The 26,287-nt window shown below is 39.5% G+C and overlaps 2 protein-coding genes across 3 annotated transcripts; both read left to right on the top strand.

Moving 5' to 3' along the window:
• The first annotated feature begins 33 nt into the window (after window positions 1-33).
• styk1a (serine/threonine/tyrosine kinase 1a) lies at window positions 34-11,875 on the top strand. 2 transcript variants are annotated; one of them, XM_027143798.2, is made up of 11 exons: window positions 34-190; window positions 703-844; window positions 1,905-1,960; window positions 5,565-5,741; window positions 6,649-6,882; window positions 7,208-7,389; window positions 8,003-8,083; window positions 8,224-8,426; window positions 9,240-9,280; window positions 9,518-9,614; window positions 10,720-11,875. In XM_027143798.2, the coding sequence occupies exons 3-11, from the start codon at window positions 1,906-1,908 to the stop codon at window positions 10,913-10,915; spliced, it is 1,266 nt and encodes a 421-aa protein (XP_026999599.1). In that variant the 5' UTR covers window positions 34-190; window positions 703-844; window position 1,905; the 3' UTR covers window positions 10,916-11,875. The 2 variants fall into 2 exon arrangements, with proteins under 2 accessions (XP_026999599.1, XP_026999601.1); XM_027143800.2 differs by lacking the exons at window positions 34-190; window positions 703-844; window positions 1,905-1,960 and adding an exon at window positions 2,407-3,054.
• Window positions 11,876-12,857: 982 nt separating this feature from the next.
• epn1b (epsin 1b) lies at window positions 12,858-25,270 on the top strand. Its single transcript, XM_027144036.2, has 9 exons — window positions 12,858-13,014; window positions 16,055-16,149; window positions 16,327-16,482; window positions 19,350-19,478; window positions 20,291-20,402; window positions 20,661-20,824; window positions 20,928-21,495; window positions 22,205-22,327; window positions 23,300-25,270. Exons 2-9 carry the CDS (start codon window positions 16,081-16,083, stop codon window positions 23,395-23,397), a joined length of 1,419 nt encoding a protein of 472 aa, XP_026999837.1. The 5' UTR covers window positions 12,858-13,014; window positions 16,055-16,080; the 3' UTR covers window positions 23,398-25,270.
• The last annotated feature ends 1,017 nt before the right edge of the window (window positions 25,271-26,287 follow it).

The raw sequence follows: 26,287 nt of genomic DNA on the forward strand, positions 1-26,287 counted from the left end.
ATGGGGCGAGCAGACTGTAACACAACAAGAACAGCAAAACATACAAGTTGGTTACTGATAGTGAGACTGAAGGTAGGAACCAGCAACATATCCAAGCGAAATAATACACCATGGCTAGGATTATGAAAGGATTAAGAAGAAAATGAACACACTCGTGTTTGGATACAAAAATCTGATTTTGGCATGTACTGTAAGTTTACTTAATTACTACAATCTCTGTAACTCTTCTTCATATCATCAACTGTATGCTTATGATTTTAAAAACTTGTTACGATTTATTGCCTAGAAATGAAACAATATAGTATTATAGTATAGTAATAATGTTATTAATAAGTCTATTTAATAATAATGTCATTTATATGAAAGATTAGCTAAAGTTTACATTTTTAGTTGTTCAGTTTTATTATTATGTAGTTCTTGAGGGTTTAGTGAACAGCAATATAAGGTAAGATAACATAAGATATACCTTTATTCGTCCCACAATGGGGAAATTTCTCTGTTACAGCAGCAAAGAGAAAGAAATGCAAATATATACAAAGAATAGAGACATAATATAATATACAGTATATACACAACACAATGTATAAATACAGAGAAGAAAACACCACGAGTAAATAGTTATGCAATACAGACATATTGCACACATGTAATATTGCATGTTTTTCAAAATTTCTGTTATTGCATGTGTTGTTTCCACCACAGAGTCAAAAAAGGTCTTCAGTATCTCTCCCTGCACTCCAAAAGACCTTAGTCTCCTCAGCAGAAAGCGTCTGCTCTGTCCTTTCTTATAGATTGCCTCAGTGTTGTCTGTCCAGTCCAGTTTGCTGTTCAGATGAACACCCAGGTATTTGTAGTAGTTTGGTTTGAATAGAATTTTAGTTTTAGACAGTTACATAATGCAAGATGTCTGAGCTTGACAGAGCAATGCAGAAGAACAGGTTGAGTAACAAGTGAAAAGAATGTTTGAAATAAATAGAATTCCTCTTGGCTGCACGAATATGTACGCTCAGTGTTTTTTTACCTTTTAGCTGTATCGACACTCACCGGCCACTTTAATAGGAACATCTTTGTATCTGCTGATGCGTGCATTTTTTTTATCTAATCAGCCAATCGTTCGGCTGCAGTCCCAAGCATAAACTCATGAGATACAGATGACATATTTCCTATTTTTAGCTATCTATTTTTGGTGAACTAGTGCCCACTATGTTTACCATAGTTTTATGTACTCTAGACTCCCGACCAGCTTAAATCACTCTGCACAATTCTCCTTGCACTCTATATTTTCCTTAATCTAATTTAAATGTTGTATATCTGAAATTTACAAACCACCAACCATGCCAAAATTTTGCTGAACATTAACTGAAGCTTGTGGTCTGTATTTGCATTATATTAAGCATTCACTGCTGATGCATGATTGGCTGATTAATTTTTATACATTTTGTGCTTAACGTGCACGGGCAGGTGGAAATCTGTGAAACCTGAAAGTGTTTCTGAAGCATATTCTCTATGTTAATGAAATGAAGAAATTGCATAGATGTCTAAGTGTCTATTTAATCAAACAAAAACATCATTTACACCAAAATTTATCAAGAAAATAATCAGACTTGAACAATTTCAACTGATTGAACTGATTAGCTACCATCTCCTGTATTAATTCCTATTCCATTACCCAATACATGTCTGCATAAGGTTTCTAACTACTGGGAATGAAGTCACAGCCAGATTATATTTATCCTTGCTGTATGTAATTACTTTACCAACAGACTCCTAAACATCTACAGTACTGCCTATGGGAAGTTTTTGTGTTCTCATTAACGACATAATAAATTTCCTTTGTAATTATATTTCCAGGTTTGTCAGAAGCTGTTTTAAAATGTCTCATAATGTTTGTTTTCCATTGATAGGATGTCGAACTCAACTAATGCAACAGGTCTGTGTGATTCAAATGACAGGTTATGCAGTAAGTAAGACCGTTTCTTTCTCACTATTTTATGGTGGCAGAGAAGTGCAAAACCCATTAATAAATGCAAAAACAAAACAACAAATCCGAAAACAAATTAACAAAAACAAATTATATCTTGAATGACAGGTGTCTTGTCCAATGATCAGTAAGTTTCTAATCCCAATCTATACCTACCTTTTCTGGGTTGTCTGAATCGTTGCATGAAACACATTAACAAATCTGAAAACACAACGACAATTCAGACAACCAACGGAAAAAGTTAAAGTGAAAGTGACGTGACATACGGCTAATCATCGGACAGATCGTCGGACAAGACACCTGTCATTCAAGATATACAGGTGAATGACAGGTATCTCGTCCGACGATCTGTCCGATGATTAGCCGTATGTCACGTCACTTTCACTTTAAGTTTGCAATCACAAACAATACCTACCTTTTCCAGGTTGTCTGACTTATTGTTGTGTTTTTTTTAATGTGTTCTCGGATTTGTTGTTTTGTCTTTGCATTTGTTGTTTTTTTATTTAGGACACAAAATCATAACTTGACTTTCATAACATGTCAAGTTCTTGAATGAGTTTCATGGTGGAGGATTTGGCAGAATTGCACCCTTACAGCTAGAGGGTCTTAAGTTCAATGATGAGCTCAGGTTGTTTTTTTGTGTGGAGTATTGTTTCACATGTTCTATTAGTGTTCGTGTGGATTTCCTCTGAAAAATAAATGCAGTGGATAAAGTGGGCATGTTCTCTTTATAGGACAGCAACAATTAGCCAAACCATAGACATAATTTGGCAACAATTGATTAAACATTTCCTAGTTTCCTAGGGGTCCTAGCAGCAGGATCTCGCACTCTCACCTCCGCAGCATCCAAAGGTCGATTCCCAGACAGGGATTCAGCCCAGGCACTCAGGGGTTAACTATTGGTGCCAGTCTGAAACCTGGATAAAATGGGACGGTTATGTAAAAAAAGGGCACCTCCCATAAAAAACTGTGCCAAATCAAATATGTGGCTCGATACTGGAGCTGCTGTTTTGACCCGAACAGGGAGGAGCCGAAAGACTGCAAGAACAGATTAAACATATCATGTAAATAAGGTAAATTGTTAAAAAGATTTAAGCTAATATGCAACACTCATTTTTGTAATTGGGGTTTTAAATATTTTCCTATACAAAAAGTTGTATAGCCATGCTTACAAGCATCATGCAGCCCCAGTGCAGTGTTTTTTATTGAGAGTGTTAAAGGGGATATTGAGATTTTCAGTGTGCATTCCAGTTTATATATGATGGCTCTTGATATGTTGCTGCATCATGTGTGGTATGCATTAGTAATCTGTAAACTTATTGCTAGCACTTGTGCAATCACACCAAATCTGCTGAAGCTGAATCATCTGTAAGGCATCCAAACATTAAAACACATCAGCCAGCATTTGGTTAACACATTGATTCAAGTGTGTTTATCGCAATCTGCTCTACCACGAATGTGCAAATCCATGCTGCATAATATGGGTAATTTTTTTGGACCTGCAGGTTTCAGAATCACCAAACCAGCAATCACATGGCACTTTCAGGCAATGCAACCCAGTTTTATATTTCAGAACCCACAACGATAATGCCCTCATTTTAATGTTTGATTCTTTTCCAGTGACAGGCACTGGAAGGCATTTTTGTGGCTTTTGTACCGTGATTGTTTCTGAGATACTTGGAAACTGTCCTCATTTCACAGTGAACACAAAAATAACTCAAAGCAGAAGGATACACAGTACATGTATTTACACTTGAAACTAGGTTCATTGAGATTGTGTTGCTATTTTACTTGCCAATTAGAAGAAGCCTATATTTTGTCGCATATCTATTACAGCAGAGTAAAACTCTTTTCTCTGTTGGGTCAGAGCAAAGGGTCAGCCTTGCTTAAGGACCCAACAGTGGCAGCTTGGCAGTTCTGTGGCTTGAACCATGATCCTCTATAAAGCACTTGAGCCACCACTGCCCCAAATTAGACAGGCTGCCATATGGTACTGACATTAAGATTGAGGATGAAGGGACAAGAGATGATTCACTGATTGGGGTATACTGCTCTATGCCCCCAAAGAGAGAGTAAGCTTCCCCTATAGGCTTCCCTTACAGACTGGGGAGCAGCCCACATGACCACTAGGCTACATGGTATAAGACCCCCTTTTTATAAGACCACCAATACTGGCCTTCAAACTCTTCTTCCTGCTTCTGAGACATTGCCACATGTTGATTAATCAAACAAGAACATGGTGGCAGTTACATCAAACACCAGGGTGACATTAGGTGGACAGCTTTTTTGGTGGTTACATTTATAGATAACTTTATGTTCTTCTCTGCTGGTGATTCTTCCAGTATTGTATAGAATTCATTAAGTCTGGACTGTGGCTGCAACGCAAGAATTTCCATTATTGCTTTTGCTGTGGTTGGTTCACCCTGGTAGAGTGACCCTGTGGTTGGATAACGCTGGTAGAGGGACCCTGTGGTTGGATAAGCCTGGTAGAGGGACCCTGTGGTTGGATCACCCTGGTAGAATCACCCAGTGGTTGGATAACCCTGGTAGAGGGACCCTGTGTTCAGATAACGCTGGTAGAGGGACCCTGTGGTTGGATCACCCTGGTAGAGGGACCCTGTGGTTTGATCACCCTGGTAGAGGGACCCTGTGGTTGGATCACCCTGGTAGAATGACCCAGTGGTTGGATCACACTGGTAGAGTGACCCTGTGGTTGGATCACCCTGATAGAGGGACCCTGTGGTTGGATCACGCTGGTAGAGTGATTTGGCCTCTTCAACAAGGTCTCCTGTGACTGCAGATTTGGTCGTTCACCTACTGAGGACTGCAAATTAGAAATATAAGAAATAATCCTGAACGAAAGGTTGAAGATGTTCTGATATTTTGTATCCCATCACTTGGGTCTGGTGAACTGACTTATTCCCAAAATACTAACTTTTCTCCAGAGATTGCTAAACTGCAGCAAGTCTGCACCTACCCTAAAAATAGACATGACAGCTACTTCAGTCATTGAATCTAGGAAACCTGCTCAAAGTCACATCATCCAAAATTTGTAAATCAGTAGATTGACTGTGACGTTAAAGACATCATTTTATGTGGTGCATCATTCTCCTTGGGTCTATTATTTAGATGCGCACCACTCAATAAAATGAATCATACAAATAAAAACATTTCTGTCATTCAGAAACAGTTCAAAGCATACAATAATTAAACACTTTTTCTTTTCAAATCAGTTTATATGAAGTGAATATATTTTCATACAGTATTTGTGGTCAGTGGTGGCTCAAGTGGTAAAGGCTCTGGTTTGTTGATCAGAAGATTGGGGTATATATGGTGATAGTAAAGGCTTCTATTGAATTTATTAGTTAAGCTTCATTACACACACATCACATAAAGGTATATATAGTCTCTGCCTTCGTGACTAAGGACAATGGCTGAAATTCCTATGTTAACTAATGTTTGATGTCACCTAGCTGAAATATTTGGCTTCACCTAGCTGAAATATTTGTCTTCATGGTTATGTATTTTTCTTGGGACTCTTTCTTTTTCTCTCTCTCTCTATCTCTCTCTCTCTTGCACTCAGTAATACAGGTATACCAAGTGGAACTCATAGTGATTCCAGTGCTGCTGCTTGCATCATCCCTCTGTATGCTGATAAGTATATGTTGTCTGAAGCTGTGCCATAGCACGGATATCACACAAAATAATTACCAAAAACAACGCTACAGTAACAGGAGGCGACATCTACAGGGCATTGATGGTATGATGATAAAGCTTTGTTTGACTGTATGGTTCTCTGCATGGACTTTTAAGTTTATATTAAAATAGTTGTAGTAGCAACTGCAGCAATTATATTACCTAATTATATATATATATATATATATATATATATATATATATATATATATATATATATATATATATATATATATATAATAAATTATAAGGCATTTACTCCTTGTCTTCAAGTCATTGCCTTCGAGTTATCATCTTTGGGTCATCATCTTCAATAAATATTATGTACCATGTACTTCAATTGAGGTTTTTTTTTCATGTGTTGTTATACCCCAATGTAGTTGCTTAATAAGTTGTCATTTAATTTGGCGCTATTTATATAATATATGTTATACATCAATACATCTGCCATTAGGCTCGACTTCATTTTTGTTATGAGATGCTTTACTTTTCACCACATTTTAAAGAGTGGTTCTTTAAGTTACCGTCGCTTTTTGTCAGCATGAAACAGTCACTTCTAATCTGACTTCTAGTCTCAACCAAAGAATGTCTGCTAATTGGATGTTTATTTTTTTTGTATAAATCCTAGAGACTGTCTGTAAAAGAGAACATCATTTTCTGAAATAATTAGGCCAATCCGCCTGGAGTCAACAACCATGACCATGAACAGTCACTAAGCTCGCATTTTCTTCTCCAATATATTATATTGAACATTGTCTGGAGCTTGTGTCCTGTATCTGCATGATTTTATGACATGCATGGCTAGGACATAATTGTGATTGATTGTGATTCACAAAATGAATGAACAGGTGTACAGGTGTTCCTACAGTATTAAATTGGCCTATGTGAGCATATTGATTTCAGAGCTTATTTCAGACTATAGTGTTACTATATTACAATGATCTGTATGTTTCACGCTCAATCTTTTACAGCACCTCCAGAGCTGAACCCCCTGGATCATGAAGTTGTACCTATGACAGTCCAAACCCAGAAGCACAAGCCCAACAGACAGCCTGCAGATCTGCAGTTGTCCATTGAGAGGCAGGATAGTTCTTTCGAGCACATTACCCCACTGTCCCCGTCTTTCACATTAAAACCAGACAACACAATGTCTCTCTACCAGGCCACTATGGACCGGAATCCTGTTGTGTTACGAGTGCTCAATGGTATAAACATAATATGACATAAATTAAGAAAATTAGAAAGAGGATATCATGTAGGAAATCTGAATAATTATCTATTATAGTTGAGTGTTTCCATGACAATGTAGAGAAGACCCTAAAGCATGGCTATATTCTATATTACTGATTCATTTTTGTTTGTCTAATGTCAAACATTTAAGCCATATCCTACATTTAATAGCTTTAATCAATTTGAGATACCAGTATTCAGTCTACATTCCACATTTAAGTCACAATGCTAAGAAATAGAAAAGTGCAACTACAGTATGATCAGCTTACCTCTTTTCTCTATGTTATTTCAAACAATAAGAATCAGCTGATTCCAGGGAGCGTCAGGTCTTCCTGGGCTTTGCCCATTTCCTCTCATATCTGGGGCCCCATCCATGTCTGCCCAGACTACTAGGGGTGGTGAGAGACAGGGAACCCCTGCTTATGATACTGGAGGGGCTGGAGAACAGAGATCTTCTAGGATTCTTATGGAGATGTAGAATGGTATGTAATGGACCTGGTTAATGTGTAAGCTAGGTGGTCAAATAATTTCTCTTATGTATAAAAGTATGTGCACCCCTGACCATCACACCCAGATGTGGTTCTTCCCCAATCTGTTGCCACAAAGTTTGAAGCACACATGTCCCTGTACACAAAACACAGGCCTCCATGAAGACATGGTGTGTAAAGGTTGGAGTGAAGAACTCAAGTGTCCTGCACTGAACCCTTACTCTGACTCAACATCACTGAACACCTTTGTGATGAACTGGAACACAGACTGAACCCCAGACCTCCTCACTCTTACATCATCAGTGTCTGATCTCACTGATGCTCTTGTAGCTGAATGAATACAAATCCACACAGACACTCAACAACATCTAGTGGAAAACCTTTACATGACAGAAGAGTGGAGATTATTAATAAACCTGGTATGAGATTTTCAACAAGCACATGAATTCATGGTCAGGTGTCCACAAACGTTTGCACAATAATAGTATAGATACAAGTGAAATACATTCTGCCATATGTATATTATTTCTTTCAGTGCAAGAATATAATGAATCTAATAGATTTAATGTATTGGTTGACAGTTAATTTCATTTCCCCAAACTTACAGGGCCACGCAGGTCTGAAGGCACCATGCATTATTACAGAAAGAGTGATTATCTCAATGGCAAGACAGATCGCCTCTGCTCTGGTTTGTTATTCTGGATTTTTTTCATGAACACTCCATTATCTTCAGCTATTCAGTAGATCAGTGCTGATTGAGTCATTTTTAAAAGGTATAATACCACACAATAACTTTTAATGAGATCAATACTAATCTTTAACTTTTAGGAACATCTGCACAGTAAGGACTGCATTCATGGCAACGTCGGGGCACGAAGTGTCTTGGTTGGTCGAGACCTCTCCGTAAAGCTCTGGGGAATGGGCCCAGCTTTTCGTAGGAGGATGAAGTTGGAGGCGAAGGAAATTGAGATGAGGAAGTGGCAAGCTCCAGAGGTGTTAGCCCATCGAGCTGTCAGTCAAAGCAGTGATGTGTGAGTAGAGAAGGTGCAAACTTAAAGCTGCAGTATTATTTATGTAATAATAAAGGCATCTTCTAATAATCTTACAGACAACACAAACATTTGTAATTATGTTGACTTAATCTTATGAGAAAGCCTGGGCTGTGATCATGTGTGTGTCCTGGACTCAGCAAAGCAAATAAACTGCAAAAACAACCATACCTAGCCTCTAGCTGATAGACTTGGCACTAATCTGATACCAGAAAAACAGTAAAATATGGTGGCTAAAATATACAGAAATATAAATTTGTGAATTTGGATTTAAAAAAGATTTATTTGGATTAGATTGTATTTTTGTTAACATTTATTTGTAGTATATTTATATTTATCAGGTGGGTATCGATATTGACTTATACTCAAGGTTTTGGTATCGATATCACAAAAGAAAAAGCGAGATCCTCATGCCATTGCTACAAGCTAACGGTATCTATTAGTTTTGTTCAAGGTCAGCTCGGATGATCCAAGACCAACCTTGTGTGTTGGATGGAAGTCAATGGAATACTCACGATTGTGCATTGCTCAGATATCTGCATTGAGAGGCATCTGTTATCTCTCCATCTTTCATCTAGTATTTGGCAGCTGTGACAGATTTTACATTTAACTTATGTTTTTCTGAGAAGAATATCATAATGGCAGCAGGTTACATCCTCAGAAGACCTTCACAAATGGCTTGACTATATAACATCTAACAGAGAGATGTTCAATTCCTCAAAAATTACATATGCATTTAATTATTAAAGGCTCATAACATGGTCATGCATGTGATTGTTGCTCTTTCTCATTTAGATGGTCATTTGGTATCCTGCTCTATGAAATGGTAACATTAGGTGAGTTTGTTTTGTTTCAGAAATTTCACGTTATATACATTAAAAGACAAAACTGGGCCGTTTTCATGAACTAAAGTTAATAAAGTTATCTGTCTGATGAATTAAATCTGCCTCAGTATTGGACTAGTTAATCAGTGGCAACCTGTTTATCCAATGCTTAGAAATCCAATCTGAAAGAAATTCTAACTAACAGTCAATTCAGTCTAAATCACCATTTCTCAAATCATCTGTTTTTAGGAGAACCTCCCTTCCCTAAAGTAATGCCTAGTGAACTCCTGCAGTATTTACAGAGAGGGAAAAGCATAAAGAGGCCAAGCAACTGTTCCAACTCACTGTAAGTAAACACTCATCAGACATAGTGTAGCTAATATGTGTGTCTTTACAGCATCGTCAAAGGATGGGGGAAGTCGTGGCCTAATGTCAGAGAGTTTGACTCCTAACCAAAAGGTTGTAGGTTCGAGTCTCGGGCTGGCCACGACTGAGGTGACCTTGAGCAAGGCACCGAACCCCCCAACTGCTCCCCAGGAGCCACAGCATAACTGGCTGCCCACTGCTCCGGGTGTGTGTTCACTGCTGTGTGTGTACACTTTGGATGGGTTAAATGCAGAGAACAAATTCTGAGTATGGGTCACCATACTTAGCTGTATGTCACGTCACTTTCACTTTCACTTGGATATAGTAACTTAAACTATCACTCTTCACAACCAGGATGAACAGAAAAACATCTCAGCAAGCACAAAACATTTAACCTTGAGGAACACATGGGCAAAAACTCAACCCAACTGGACAGCTGAATATTAGAAATCAGAATCAGCTGGCCATATTCCAGTCTGCAGCTGGCCTCAGGTTCCAGTTATTGCCTGAGAGGAATGGAACCCGATGTGGTCTTCTTCTGTTGTAGCTCATTCACCACAGTGTTTGATGTGTTGTGTGTTCTGAGATGCTTTTCTGCTCACCATGGTTGTATATGAGTTACTGTACACTTCCTGTCATCTCAGACCAGTCTAGTTTTTCTCCTCAGTGAAGTGTTTCAGACTGAAGAATGTTAAAATAAAATCTATATTCCCAATATCACCCCTTTATTTCTGTTTAAAATCCTATACTGTTGCAATTACTGTACATCCCAGAAAACCACTATGAGGTATTTTCATCCTCACAAGATGTTTGTTTGGCACTTCTCTGAAAACATCAGCAGTTTCTGACATACCAGCCCTATTGGTACTAACATCATTCATGCCAAGGTTAAAGTCAAAGAGTTCTGACTATGTTTCCCCACTTGGATGTATGATGTAAACATTAAGCTCTTGACCTGTATCTGTATGATTGCACTACTGCCACATGATTGGCTGATTAGAAGTCTGCATTAATGTGCAGGTGTTCCTAATAAATTAGACAGTACGCAAGAATATGATGTATAACATATATATTTAATATTTCAGATACACCATTATTATGGCATGTTGTAAGTGGAAGCCAGAAGACCGAGCTTCACTGAAGGAGGTGATTTCAATGCTCGGGATGGCCGAGAGCCGCGCCAGTGACACAATGACACTTCAAGCCCCTGAGCCACTGGACATTGAGAAGTACATGCAGGAAGTGGGCTATGGAGAGACTTACAATTTTGCTGTCCTTTAACAGGATCATTTTGAAAGTATCTGATCCTCACATGAATGAAATCTACCTACTGTAAATTGAATGAATTTTACTAGTGCTATTGGGATTGTGGGACATGTTCTACTGGTAGGAGGGAGACATTGTGTCCAGGGATCCTGCTGCATGCATCCACAGGCATCACACGTCACAACAGACCACACACCTGGATATTAAGGGTCTGACCCCAGCGTCCTGCAATGTTCATTCTCATGACTGAGTGCTGCATCTACATGCTTCACTACAGTATAAGCAAAGCAAGCTGATTCTAGTTTGAATTGTGGGCAGCATCTAATACTCAACAGAAAAAGAAAAAACCCAGGGGTATTATATTCTTGCCCTGACAGGTGCACAGATAAATGAACTGCTGTTATTAATAATGTCATGCCTCTGCCACTATGAGACTGTGGTGGAGACTCCGCGTTAACTGGTTGCCCATCTGTGCATCCGTCCGCCTGTCCAAGATCTCAGGGTAAATTCAATGCATAGAGCAGCAAATGATCTGATTGATCGAAACAAAGTCAAGGTCACTCCAAAGTCACGTCGATACAGAGACACTTATTAGTAATTAGTCACTCTTTCAACCGGGAAAGTTTGTGAACTCTAGTAAAATAAATAATAAAAAAAGCAACAGCTGTGTGGGATGTGGCAGCCTAGTGGTTAAAGTGTTGGACTATTGATCGAACCCCAAATCCATCGAGCTGCCCTGATCAAGGCCTCATTTGTATAAAAATGAGATAAAATGTAAGCTGCTCTGGATAAACGAGCCTAATAGAAAATGGCAAGGTGTTTGATAATCAGCCTCTTCTCTGGGCTGAAGGTCACTGTTACCATAGAAACAGACATAAATAAGAATAAGGATGGCAACCTCAAAATTTATTTGAAGGGTTTTATGTTAAAAGAAAGATGATATATCATAAGATGGTATATAAAATAAATGATAATTACTACTAATATATATATATATATATATAAAACGAACAAATACACAATATATTTTTATATACACAAAAATTTTTATATATTATATATGAAACCATCATCCAACAGCTACGAAACCACACGGTTCATGTTGATTCAGTGCCACCTGTGTCTGGAATCGTTGAGCGAATCGTTTTACCGAACAGATTCAAATGACTCAAATGATTCAACACTTCATCTTTACATCATCCAAAAGTCTCGTTATGGGTGAGAGCAGTGAGAGGGGGGGTGAGAGCAGTGAGAGGGGGGGTGAGAGCAGTGAGAGGGGGGGTGAGAGCAGTGAGAGGGGGGTGAGAGCAGTGAGAGGGGGGGTGAGAGCAGTGAGAGGGGGGGTGAGAGCAGTGAGAGGGGGGGTGAGAGCAGTGAGAGGGGGGGTGAGAGCAGTGAGAGGGGGGGTGAGAGCAGTAAGAGGGGGGGTGAGAGCAGTGAGAGAGAGAGAGGGAAAGCGGGAGAGGAGTGGGGGGGGGGAGTGGGGGGGGAGTGGGGGAGAAAGCAGTGAGAGGGGGAGAGAGTGCAGTGTTTGAGAGAGACAGAGGGAGAGAGAGTGAGAGGGGGGAGTGAGAGTGAGAGAGAGAGAGCAGTGTGTGTGTGTGTGTGTGTGTGTGTGTGTGAGAGAGAGAGAGCAGTGTGTGTGTGTGTGTGTGTGTGTGTGTGTGTGTGTGTGTGTGTGTGTGTGAGAGAGAGAGAGAGAGAGAGAGAGAGAGAGAGAGCAGTGTGTGTGTGTGTGTGTGTGTGTGTGTGTGTGTGTGTGTGTGTGTGAGAGAGAGAGAGAGAGAGAGAGAGAGAGAGAGAGAGAGAGAGCAGTGTGTGTGTGTGTGTGTGAGAGAGAGAGAGAGAGAGAGAGAGAGCAGTGTGTGTGTGTGAGAGAGAGAGAGAGAGAGAGAGAGCAGTGTGTGTGTGTGTGTGTGTGTGTGAGTGAGAGAGAGAGAGAGAGAGAGAGAGAGAGAGAGAGAGAGAGAGAGAGAGAGAGAGAGAGAGAGAGACTAGCTCTGTTTCTCAGGTGGACTCTAACGGAAGCGGAAGTCAGCCCTGGCTTCTGGGAGTCTCAGCTTCCAATCGTCTCCTCCATCCATCTCTCCATCCATCCACCCACTTTCCCAAAGGTTGGTATTAATGACAACTCTATTTACTAAATACCAACAACAACAACAACAACGCTTTGTGTGTCGTGTTATCGTCCTGTCCTATAGCTTACTGTTATTATTAGCATTTAGCCTGAAAGCTAGCTCTCTCTCCATAATGCAGGTAGCTTATAAAATGACACAATGTGCATTATCCGGGTTTTTAGTGATGCTCTGTGTATTTAATCATGACTAATTTAATCATAACATTTTCTAAAACGTGTGGATGAGTGTCTGTGTCTACGTTTAGACATTGTGTTTAATTTTGCAGTAATAAAGCTGCCTTCTGTAGTCTGCTTCATTGAGATGCTTTTCACACCTCTTTTCTGCTCTTAGAACATTTATTCCAGTTATAAACTCGTTCAGTCATGATAAGGCTCATGTTATATAATAATAAAATAAACATTAATCTGTTTTTTTTTATGCTGTTAAAAACCCCTGAAGGCTCTGCCCAGGTGATGCAGGTGTAGGTTGTTTTTACATGTTGCTTTGTTTGCTCTTCATCATCATCATCTTATCATCATCTCTTTGTTATATCTCAGATCTGTCGTTACACCGAGGTCAAATTCCGCTGACTAAATGTCATTAATTACTAATTATCATTTGTATATTTGTTATTTGTGTTTGGGTGAGTTGGTGTAGTACTTATATCCTAGTACTAATCCTAACTATATAAAATATTTAGCTATATCATGCTGTCTTGCAGTTAAAAACAAATTCCACAAAATATATTGACATTAAAGCCCCCCCCCCCGATGGACTTTTAATGAACTATTTTCAGTATTATGGACTTTTTTTCTCAATAACAACCTTTTTTCTGAGTTTTTTTTGTAGTATGCTTATTCAGTATATTATTTTCATCGTCAATATTTTCTGAACGCAGTAGACTCAGTAAAATTAACTATGTATAAAGATGTTGGTCTAAGTAACATGAACTATAATTCATTTCTACACCAGTAACAAAGCTGTGTAACACCAGTTCAACACATCCAGTGATTTTATTGCTGCAAGTCTCATTTGGTGTGAAGACTACTGGTTGCCATAGTGATAATGTTTAGCGGTGATTCCACTTCACATAAATCGTTTTTCTTGCGGCTAAAATGGAACGTTCTGAGGGAGATCTGGTGTCTGTGTATAAAATTCCCCGTGCTCTTTGTCACAGATCACGTCACTCTATTCTCTTCACTCCTGTTGGTAGTCACCACACAGAGTCGCTCCATATTTGCATAAACTTTTCTTCGCTTTGACCTGTCGCTGATCTGGACACGCCCATGTCTAGACACAGACGCTTGCGGTTGCTCATGTCACTTGAAATCACCAGCTCTTGGAAATGAACGAGTTCCAGTTTGTGTGTGAACGCAGCATGACAGGGTTTAGAAAAACCTTCAGTCGTTTCAGATTTTAGTTCGAACCGAGTCGGTAAGATTCTTTATTAACAACAACCCGGCCCTAGAAAAACACAGGATTTTTAAAAGTAGTGGTGGTAAGAAGAAGAAGAAGAAGAAGAAGAAAAACATTAGCATGAATCTCTAAACTGATCTGAACAGTCCAGTAAAAGTAAAATAAGTAAAAATCCCTTTATATCCTCTAGTATGTTGAGGTATTGATCTGAATTTTCCAGTTGATTTTATTCCACCTCTTACTGATATGCCTCACCAGTCAATTCACATAAAATGCTTCAGTCCCTCTAGGATGTGGAAATTAACACAAAATTAAGCAACCTCTGATATTTGGAGATTGTGCCTGTATTTATTAGCCTTTTTATCAAGTACAAAGGTTGATCAGACTCCCCTCTACTTCACATCCCTCAATGAAAAGTGAGTCAGTGAGCAGATTTACTAGTAGTGGAAATGGCAGCGCTAAAAAAAAAAAAAAGATACTTAATGCAACATAAACCACAACCATGAGAACGATGTGGATCTCCAAAAGGGGTCTCCATTTGGATCCAGACGAGTGATGTACATGATCATGAGCTTGATATTAAATGTGAAATAAGATAAGCTTTTCGGTTCAGTCATCGATCTTACTGATTTGATTTGTTTTTGTGGGAACTATTGTAGCATCTACCACTGTAAAAACCACAATCAGTCCTAAGAAGCTGGGCAGTAAATGTACTGCCTATGCAGGAAAGAGCTTTAATAAAACATCTGATGTCTTTCTACTTGTTAGATTTTAGATAACGTTTGAGAAGAAATATATTTTGAATATTTAGAAATCCATCAGTCAGTCGTAGCATTACACCCACTGACCGGTGGCAGGAGTATCATTGATAATATCGTAAGATCGTCACATCTGTTAAACGATGGAATATATTAGGTATCAGATACAGTCGGTTTGCCAAGTCGATGCATTTAAGGCCGGAAAAAATGGACGGCTGGAAAGATCTGAGTAACTTTCACAAGTTCATGATGGCCAGATGACTGGGTCAGAGCTTCTCCAAATCAGAAGGTCTTGTGGGGGGAACCCGGTATGCAGTGGTTAGTATCTACCAAAAGAGGTCTAAGGAAGGGCAACTGATGGACGTAGTTGTGGGCGCTCAAGGGTTATTGATGTGCATGGGTAGTGAAGGCAAGATCATGTGGTCTGATCCCACAGAGGAGCATACTGTACCACACACCACCGAAGAGTTAATGACAGAAAGGTGTCAGGACACAAATACATCATGGAAGCAGGTGGAAGTAGTTTGCTTTACTTCATGAAATCATGTGACTGCCACACTGCAAAAATTATTTAGCAACGGATTGAGGAACATGTTTAAGGTGTTTACTTGGCCTCCAGCGTCTGTGCTATGATGGACAAACAAGTCTGATCCACGGAGGTCCCACCTCTCAACTTCCATTGTCCATGAAAGAATTCATGCCTCAGGCTCAGAGTTGTTTTGGTAGCACAAGGGGCTACACAATATTTAATGTTATCGTTTATTGATGTATATCTTTTCTCTCATTTCTAATGAGTTAGCTGCTTTTTATCTGCTAACATGTCTGTGTAATTACATCCTGGTTTGTCTTGTTTGCTTTTCCAGGCATTGTAGGTAACACACCAGGTACCATGACCCAGTCAATGATACGTAGAACCCTTAAAAATCTTGTCCAGAATTTCTCTGAGGCCGAGGTCAAGGTAAGGGAGACCTTTAATATCACAATGTTTGCCCCTATTGAGATCATGTCAGTGAATCTGCTTCAAGTTCCTATGTTCAGTTTATACCCTACACCAAGTGTATCATGTTCATTCATGAAGGGTTAGAGCTCGAGTTCAGATCGCATATCTTACTGAGGTGACTTTACTTGTGTTTAGGTGAGAGAGGCGACCTCTAATGACCCATGGGGTCCATCCAGCTCTCAGATGGCAGACATCTCAGACCTGACCTACAACGTGGTGGCATGCAACGAAATTCTGGGAATGTTGTGGAAGCGTCTGAACGATGACAAAAACTGGAGGCATGTTTACAAGGTGAGGAGAAAGAAGCTGCAGTGTTAATAAAATACTAAAATGAAGCCACATATGGTAGTTCAGCTTCAGTAGATCTTTACAGCAACGAGTAAGTTACATCAGTAGATTAGTCAGTTTGAGCGTTTCACATCCAAAACTCTAAAAGATTTGAACGCCTGGTTTTGCTGGTTGTCTATATTGTTACAGTATGTTAAATAATTTACTCGTGAGCAGCCAATTTTCCCTCACATTTCCCCACAGAATTTAAGTGTTTGACCAGTCTCAGACTTTTGGACCCTTAAATTCAATTCAGTTTTATTTATAAAGCACATTTAAAATCTGCCTGAGCTGGCCAAAGTGCTGTACATAGAGATAAAATAAAAATAAAAAATAAAGAAAAAAGAACACGTACAAATTACCAACAATTAAAAGCACAGGAAAAGAGGTGTGTTTTTAACATGGATTTAAGCAAAAGTGGAAGCAGTTCTGACTGATGGTGGCAAGCTATTTCACAGCTTAGGGCCCGCTACTGCGAAAACTCGGTCTCCCCTGCATTGCAGACGGGATCGTGATACCAGTAAAGGATGACCATTTTGGGATCTAAGTGATCTTGAAGGATTGTACTGTACATAACAATCAAATCAGATAAATATTTGGGAGCTAGATTATTGAGAGCTTTGGAGACGAATAGCAGAAGCTTGTATTCGAAACGGTATCGGACAGGCAGCCAGTGCAAAGAACGCAAGATTGGTGTGATATGGTCTCGTTTGCGGCTACCTGTGAGTAGACGGTCTTACGCATTTTGGGCCATTTGAAGATGAGAGATGGAAGAGAGAGAGCTAACCTGTACAAAGAATTACAGTAGTCGAGTCGAGCATGGATAACTGTTTCAAAACTTTTTCTGCTTAAAGTTTTGACTTTAGCTAACCTGCGAATGTGGAAGAAGCCATTATCTAGGTGAAATCCTAGATCTTTAACATCAGAAGTAAGATAAGGAGTAAAAGTACTAAGGTTAATAGAAACTTCATCTGGGTGCTCTTTTGGCCCAAATTGAATGATTTGGGTTTTGTCATCGTTAAGTATCATAAAATTATTTGTAAGCCTTCAGCTAGACAAATCTTTTAAAACCTTGCAATATTTGCTTGAAATGAAATTAGATTATTTCAATTATTTGCTTATTTTTATGTTCAAATAGTTTGTCTGAATTTTCTTTTTTTTTTTTCTGACCAACTGTCTAATGATTGTTTTTGTAACAATTAAGGAACTTCATCGTTTTAAATAATGCCATAAGAAATAAACCAAAACGAGCCACCTGAACAAGCCAAAATGGAGGATCAGGGTTCAAGCCCCAGGACTGCCAAGCTGCTACCGACCTTAAGCAGGGCACCTAGCCCTCACTGCTCCAGGGCCGTTGTGTCATGTCTGACCCTGCGCTCTGAACCCCAACCTCCAAAGTTTCAAATATGAGAAGAAAGAATTTCACTGTACTATTATGTATATGTGACAAAATAAAGGCTTCTTCTTTTAACTGACTACATTAATACACTGGTGTTGTAAGAACACTTTCATTTATATCATTTGGCAGACGCCCTTATCCAGAGCAACTTACATTATCTCATTTCTTTTTAAACAGCTGAGCAATTGAGGGGCCTTACTCAGGGGCCCAACAGTGGCAGCTTGGTGGACCTGGGATCGAACTAACAACCTTCCGATTGGTAGCCGAACACCTTAACCACTAGGCTACCACATCCAGAGTAGGCTTCTACTGGTTCATGTTTTTACATTGTCGTATGCTACGAGCAACCGTCACACTACACGTGTAGACAAATCGTATCTAGTCATTAGCTAGTAGAAATAATATTGTACTGATTCTTCAAAAATTGGGTAGCTAACATGTATGTTGAGCTAGTTAGCTACTAACTTTTATTTGGTTATTATTCTATTCCAGCAAAATTTCTAGAGTCAAGTCAAAATGTCGCTGGTCAACAGTTAGGTTAGAAGCTGTAGTGTTCTGTCCTCATGTAGTATTTTAATGACAACATTTACAACATTTTTGCAGATTCCCTTATCCAGAGCGGCTTAGATTTGTCACATTTATACAGCTTTGGTGGCTCTGGGATTGGAACTCATAACCTTCTGATCAGTAGTCCATCTTCCCTCAAATCTCTGCTTTTTAGATTCATAAAATAATCACAGTCCTATATATTTGCCTGGACACATTTGGACTCATTCTTTCTTAAAACTTTGTTTTGATTTTTGTTTTATTTATTGATTTATTTTTGGTTAGACTTAAAATCATAATGATGGTTAAGGTCAAAAATCATCTTCCGCTGTGCTTCAGGTCACCAACAGGAAAGTTGTACTTTTCCTTTTCCATTTGCTCGTACAGAATAGAATAAGAATTCATAGCTGACTTCATCACAGTCTTAGGGCATGTGGGAATGTGGTGTGTGGTTTTCATAGCAGATCCATAACAAACTTAGGCTTTAAAGTCAAAAACTCACACCAAATTCAAAATTCCTCAGATTCCAAAGTCTAGCTGAACATTTATGCCCGTTTTGTTGTTTTCTTTAAAAAATTAACTAAAGTATTGTATCTGTGTGAATGTTGCGTTCATTTTGCGCTCTTTAGTGATGGATATAATGGTCCGAAGTACTGCTATATCTTACACTATTGTTTGTATATAGTCTTTAACCCTGCTGTAAAGGGTTAAACACCAGGTCTTCATGCTGGCACCTTGTATTTCTCAGCACTTATAGCGTAAATTGTGTAGCACTAATTCAAAAGAGTAAACAAACCAGATTTTATGAAGAAAATGTATGTCAAATCCTATAATGTATTGAATACAGTGACTATAAATTGCTTTCTGTCTCTTTCATTATTCCCAGTCTTTAACACTACTAGAGTATCTGCTGAAAACCGGTTCTGACCGCATTCCCAAGCAGAGTCAGGAGAACATTCACCTCATTAAACCTCTGGTCGAGTATCGCTTCACGGACAAGGACGGGAAAGACCAGGTACCCCCTGCTGTTTTGGGGCTTCCTGCTTATATCCCAGGTGTTTTGTACATTATTAAGGAACAATATTCTCATGTTCTAATACTTTATTCATGTGAGCTGGTGAAGTTTAGCACTGGAAACACAAATATTGATGGTTTGATAAATAGGTAGCCAGTATGTTACAGAACGGTTACCTGATTGCTAAGCTTCCAGTGTGCAGGACAGAATATGCCAGTAAACAGTGGTAATTGTTTAATTGTGAAGATCTTCAAGTTTTTTTTCCACTGGATGAGTTTGTGACTTTAACCACAATAAAATAAAAACACACACTCTGGACCAATACAAACCTTATGTGAGCTTATGTAATGATCCTAGCTGCACCCTACTCCCTTCTTCATAGCTGTCGGCCATATCGAACAGACCTCAGGGTCATTTTAACAAGCCAGGGATGCTGTTTTTTTTTTTGCTGCACACCCATCAATGTTAATGCAAACATGAACAATATTATAGTTCCATAAATAATAAACAGATCAATTTCACAAGCTGCCACAGATTTCTTTTACAGTACGATTTTGTTCGTTGACGAGTCATGGGCTTATACCTGAGGTAGCGCTAACGCTGATTTTAAAGAGTTCTCGTAAATTGAATATTCTTAAACGGGACCTTTAAGTGGGCATCCGTAACCCCTATTCATGGAGACGTCAGCAGGGGAAACTGCATTGCTGCACGTGTGAATCTCTGCCATAGAGCAGACACACTCTAAATAAGAACGGTGTAATTAATATTTTGAGTGATCGGACTGGGATTTTAATCTAACGTCTGCTCTTCAGGGTGTGAACGTCAGGGAGAAAGCCAAGATAGTGATGTTACTCATCCAAGACGAAGAGAAACGTAAAGAAGAGAGAGAGTTTGCCATGAAGACTAAGACCAAACTGGCAACTGGTAACATTTTCTTTAATAGCAATATAAGTTCAGCAGCTTCATTTGTTAATCATTCAGTGTTCTGGAAATTACTGTATAATAATTTCCAGTATTTGTTAAATAGAAAAAAAAGGAATACTACATATAGGATATACATCGCTTGCTTTTTGGGGATAAATATGAATGACGTCCATCCGCAACTCACTCGTTCTGGAGTCTGATACAAAAAATTTTTTTGTTGTTTTTATATTCACTGTCGGCTTCATCTTCTATTCTTAGCCTCTTCAGAAGCCAGTGAGAAGCCAAAGACAGAGATTCCCCCGTATACCGGTCTGCCATCATTGGACAACATCCCCTCTGTGGCAGATCTGACAGCCAGCTTGGCAAAGAAGAAGGAAGAGAGGAGGATACTCGAGGAAAAAAAGAAAGAAGAAGAGAGGCGTGTGAGTTCTGTATCTGGAGCAAGAGAGTTGACCATGATGTAATTTGTTTTTATGGTGTTATATTACGTGTATAAATCGTGTTACTTATTCACATTTCTGTTAGGCGAAGGAAGGTGACACCGAGCCTGACTTGTGGGAACAAGCAGCAACAGCAGCACCTCCATCCAGCTCAGATCCCTGGGGAGCTCCCGCTGATGCTCCGAAAGCAAACGACCCTTGGAGATCACCAACAAATGACTCCCCAGATTCAAATACAGGTTCCAGCGATCCTTGGGGCGAGTCAGGGGACAAAGTGAAAGATGCTGACATTCCTTCCAGCGATCCATGGGGTGCTTTGCCAGATGAGAAGACATCACCTCCTGCCCAAAACTGTCCTTGGGGTGATTCAGAGGCGCCTACAGAAGACAAAGGTTTGGCTATTGATGACCCCTGGGGTACTTCAAATGACTCTGTAGCAAACTCACAGCCAGCCAAGATAGATCCTTGGGGTGCTCCAGTGGATTCTGTTGAAGAGTCGGCTCCTGCTGCATCAGACCCCTGGGAGACCACTTCAGAGCTGCCGCTGGGCAAGTCGGATCCATGGGGTGGAGATAACGGAGCTTCAGCGGCGTCAACCAGTGATCCGTTTAGTGAAGGGCCCAAAGCTGATAAGGACCCATGGGGCACAGCAGGTACGTAAAGGAGAAGTCTTGCTAAAAGATAAGACTTATCGTTAAAGCTTCTTAAAGGTCCTGGATGTACGATTTGTACATTTAGGGATTCGGGAAGACAAAATATACCGTCTTCCAGTTTTCCAAAATATGTACATTTAGGGATTCGGGAAGACAAAATATACCGTCTTCCAGTTTTCCAAAATATACCCGCTCCGAGGCTGATAGTAGCGAACTGGTAGGGTAACTAGAGCTGGCTAGCTAAAAAAACAAAGTGGAGAACACGCTCCACATTGTAATCTAGTTGCTTTTGACTTGTCTGTTCATTATTATCTAGATTTGTTGGATTTGGGATCCCACAGGACCCAGGAACAAATCTGAAACAGTGGACGGTCAAATACGAAACTCAAATTCAAAGGAAAGTCATATTCATAACATAAAATCTTACACTGTACCACGTCGATCATCTGATCAGAATAATCTGAGCTCTCACCTTCATATCTACTACATCAAATATACATTGGCTTGCAGGTTACAAACTCCTTAAAGACAAAGTCATTGTGTCTCCATTTTCATCAGCTCCATTTGTGTTCTGTTTTTTGGCCTCTGTTTAAGAGGGACATGTCCTGACAGATGGACAAAATGCTACAGCACTAAATCTCTCACAGTCTGTCCATCTGCTTCTATTTTCTGTACACCGAACTCTGTGTATTTCCTTACTCACCTTTAGTCTCTTCAACACTTCCATCTAATGACCCTTGGGGGGCTCCAGGGACTCCCACTGACGCTGCAGTAAACTCGGACCCCTTCGGTGACGGAGGACACGTTGATGCCTGGGGAGCTGCTGCAGGGAGTAAGATCACTTAACAGTTCTATTAGCATCCAGTAATTTCGTATCCTACTCGTGCTGATGAGCTTATTTAAATTTACACATTAGACGTCTAACTAACGTAAATATTAACTCCATCGACTTTTATACACGGATTAAACAAGTCAAGCTTAATTTGACCCTTTATATGAGAGACTCACAGAAGTCTCTGTTAAATACATCCGCACGCTAGTTCACCAGGTCAGGGACTTGGCTCGGGCTTTGCACAATGGACATGAAAGCTGCGGTCTGAATACGAGTGGGTTTGTTCCCAGTGCCCATCTGCATTGGTTTGACTGCTTTCAGATTCACTTGATTTTATTGAACCCCAGTTCCACTACATTCGTGCACACTGGGCACTTTACTTCCCGAACAAGTGCAGACTCGAGTACGAGTCACTTTCACGTTCACGTGAATCGTCTCAAAGTTCCAGTGTAACCGAACTCAAACCGACTCCTACTGTGCTCTCGCTTTCACACATGACAGCTTTCACATGACCAATTTATCATGTGAACCTGCTCTGTTCCAGACTGACCCCACCTAAAATGTACTCTCGGGAGAATCGAGTGAAACCCAGGCTTAACACAAAAACCAATAAAACCAACTGTTCCAATCTGATAAAAGAAATGGCACCCTACAAACAGGGATAACAGCCATAGGTCCACATAAATGAACACAGATATGATTATAGCACACTCCTACAACTTCCAGTTCACAACCACGAGCATAATGAAGTCGGTTTGAAACTGTAGACTTTATTTTGCTCATTAATGCTATGAACACTGGTTAAAGCAACATTCTTCTTATTATTATTTGGTGTATTGGGTTTGAAATAAGTTAATTAGCAAACTCGTTAAATAAGGTTCGTTAAGTAAAGGAAGCGTGAATATAGTGGCACAGTAAGCCTTTACTTGTGGAGATCTTTGTAAGTCATTTCTCTCCTGCATTTATCCACAGGTGACATTTCCTCGTCCATGTCCACCGAAAGCTCCAAAAAGCCGGCGAGTTTCCTGGGGGACGGAGCGTCGCTGGTGGATCTCGACTCTCTCATGTAGAGAGGGACTTCACTTCCCTGAGGCTCTACTCCGGGGCATTCAGATTAGATCATGTTTTGTGGCTAGATGTTATCACTGTTTAGCTGTTATTTATCCTCTCCCCCTGTTCATCAGCACTTCCTTCATCCTTCATTTCTACCCTTTCTGTTTGTTTCGTTTCGTGTATTGTTTACCTGCACATTCTCTTTGTTTTGTACTAAACCAGTGTTCCAGAATTGCAGCACATCACATGACAATATTGTGATGGTTTGAATTTCTCCTGCATGCCTAAACCCACCTGTAGCACCTCCAGCTTCGAAAACCACCTCATTTTGTTTGCTTCGTGATGTAAAGAGTGGTACAGCTCAGCACTGTAGGACATCTTAACGAGGAAGGGCAGTTTACCACCCAGAAAGTTCTTTAGGATCGGCGGTTAGATTCGGACACCAGAACAAGTGAAAACTTCTATTTCGGAGATTCATTTGTTTGTTTTTTATCCATACACCTCCACCTTCCACACATGTTCTTGCTAAATGCCGGCTCAGAGCCATACGTATATGTGACAATATTTAAAATCCATACGCACTACAATGCTTTCTGTGTAGCCTTTTCATGGAGACTCGGTTTATCGTTGTTTGGTCTTTTTTCATCTACTGTTCTGTTCTGCCGTTAATGACATATCTAACCAGATATAAATATTGGGGGCAATATTTGGGACACACACACACCTAAAGCTTTCCTGACTCACTTTCACAATGTGCAGGTAGACACTGTTTACTACCTGCTTCAGAGCCACAAATTAAATCAGAACAGTGGATTTCTGTCATTTCCGTTTAGTGGAGGTTAGTGTAGAGAATTAGTAGGAAATGCATCGCTGTGTGGTTTATACATGTTTTCGTATCTTCTCTCACCTGAAAATCCTCAACACGTCCAATGTAAAACTGGGGCGGTGATGTTCAGGGTCAGCTCAGTGTTCTTCGACCTTTGTGCGATGTCCTAGATCCAAATCCTTGAGATGAACAAGTATGTTACAGCGCAACATGACACAAAATTTCACTGTTTCTACACTACATAAAGGAACAAACAGGAAGAGAAATAAAGCAGCTGGAACAGTTAAAAAAAAAAAAAAACCTTTTTCTTTCAGTTGCATATTTATATTGATATATATATATACTCTTTAAAAACTCTGTTTTATATATCCACCCTATTAAAATGCACCGCTCAACTGGTGTTGCTAAAGAAAGTCTCAAAACCTGATGTTGGCTGCAGATCCTCAGGCTGGAAGCTTCGGTGCTTTATATATCATTATACTTTATCATTAGAGCTGCAGAGTAACACTGATTAAAAATATATATAATCTGTGCAGTAATCCGTGTCTCTTAGAGGAAAAAAAATATAGACTCGTGGCTCAGGCTGCTTCATGAGACCAGATTTGTCTTCAGTTTATTTCTTTAGCAGATGAAGGAGAGTTGAGGTCAGCGATGGCTTCAGCTCTTAATGGGCCTGTTTCTGTTGCACAAGATGCCTCCTGTCCTATGTAGGTTCCTCTAGCCAGAGTGCAGTGTACAGCAGGCTGTATGGAGGTATAGAGTTAAATACAATCTCATAAAGTCAGCATCTTTACACCAGACAAATATTTAATGTTGTACTCGAATGGAAAAACCATCTGTATGTTGTCTTTGAGACCATCTATCTATCTACATTCATTTATTTATTTATTTATTTATTTATTTATTTAGAATAAGGCATCATTTCATTTCACTCTTATAAAACGAGTGCTCTGCTGTAAATAGAAGTGGTATTTTGGACAGTAAATGAATATATTTATTCTATTCTGATTGTTGTTTCTCGTGAACGTGTACACTGGAAGAATAAAATAAACGAAAGTTGTGAATTCATGTCTGAATCTCTTCAATCGTCCTTCAGAAGCTTTCACTCTTCACTCCCTTTACGCAAGGCACCCATTTCTGTCGCTTCACCCTTTTTATTTGTCATCTGTTTTGTATATAATGTTCATGCAGTATTTTCTGCTTAGCTACGTTTAACTGCCTTTATAGTTTTGCTGGATTTAAATGAGAATGATTGAGGTTTATGGAGCTGCAGGTCTACGTTAGATGAGGATCCTTAAAGGGAGGTAGTATACTGTAATATAATAAAGAAGTAGTAGAAGTGTTCATCTGTTTATTCGTTATTGGTGTATATCATAATGATTTCTTTCTGGTTCTTAAATCAAAGAAGCACAAAGAGTTTATATAATAATACATTTTATTTAAAGGCACCTTTCTGAACACTCAAGGTCACCGTACAAAAGAAGAAGAAAAACAACAAAAAAAATATAGTTATAAAATACTTACATAGAAATACAAATTGGACCAACATTACAAATCATGATGTAGAATAAGCTAAACTAAACAGATGAGTTTTAAGCTGAGATTTAAATGATGAAAGAGAATCAATATTACGGAGCTCAGATGGAAGTGAGTTCCAGAGCTGAGGTGCAGAGTAACTGAAAGCTCTGTTCCCCATAGTTACAAGACGGACAGAGGGAACAATGAAATGAGTGGAAGAAGAAGACCTAAGAGTGCGAGTAGGTTTTGGAGTATGAAGAAGATCAAGAAGATATGAAGGTGCAAGATTGTGGATAGCTTTAAATGTTAGAAGAAGAATTTTATACTTGATACGAAAATTAATGGGAAGCCAGTGTAGCTGTTCCAGAACAGGTGTAATATGATGGATAGAGGGAGTACGAGTGATAATACGGGCAGAAGAATTTTGAACGAGTTGCAGCTTATGAAGGATTTTGTGAGGAAGCCCAATAAGAAGAGAATTACAGTAGTCAAGCCGGGAGGTTACTAGACTGTGAATAAGAGTGGTGGTAGATTGAGTGGTGAGAAAGAAACGAAGCCTATTT

This window comes from Tachysurus fulvidraco, chromosome 7 (genome assembly GCF_022655615.1).
Source record: "Tachysurus fulvidraco isolate hzauxx_2018 chromosome 7, HZAU_PFXX_2.0, whole genome shotgun sequence".
NCBI classification, from domain to species: Eukaryota; Metazoa; Chordata; class Actinopteri; order Siluriformes; family Bagridae; genus Tachysurus; species Tachysurus fulvidraco.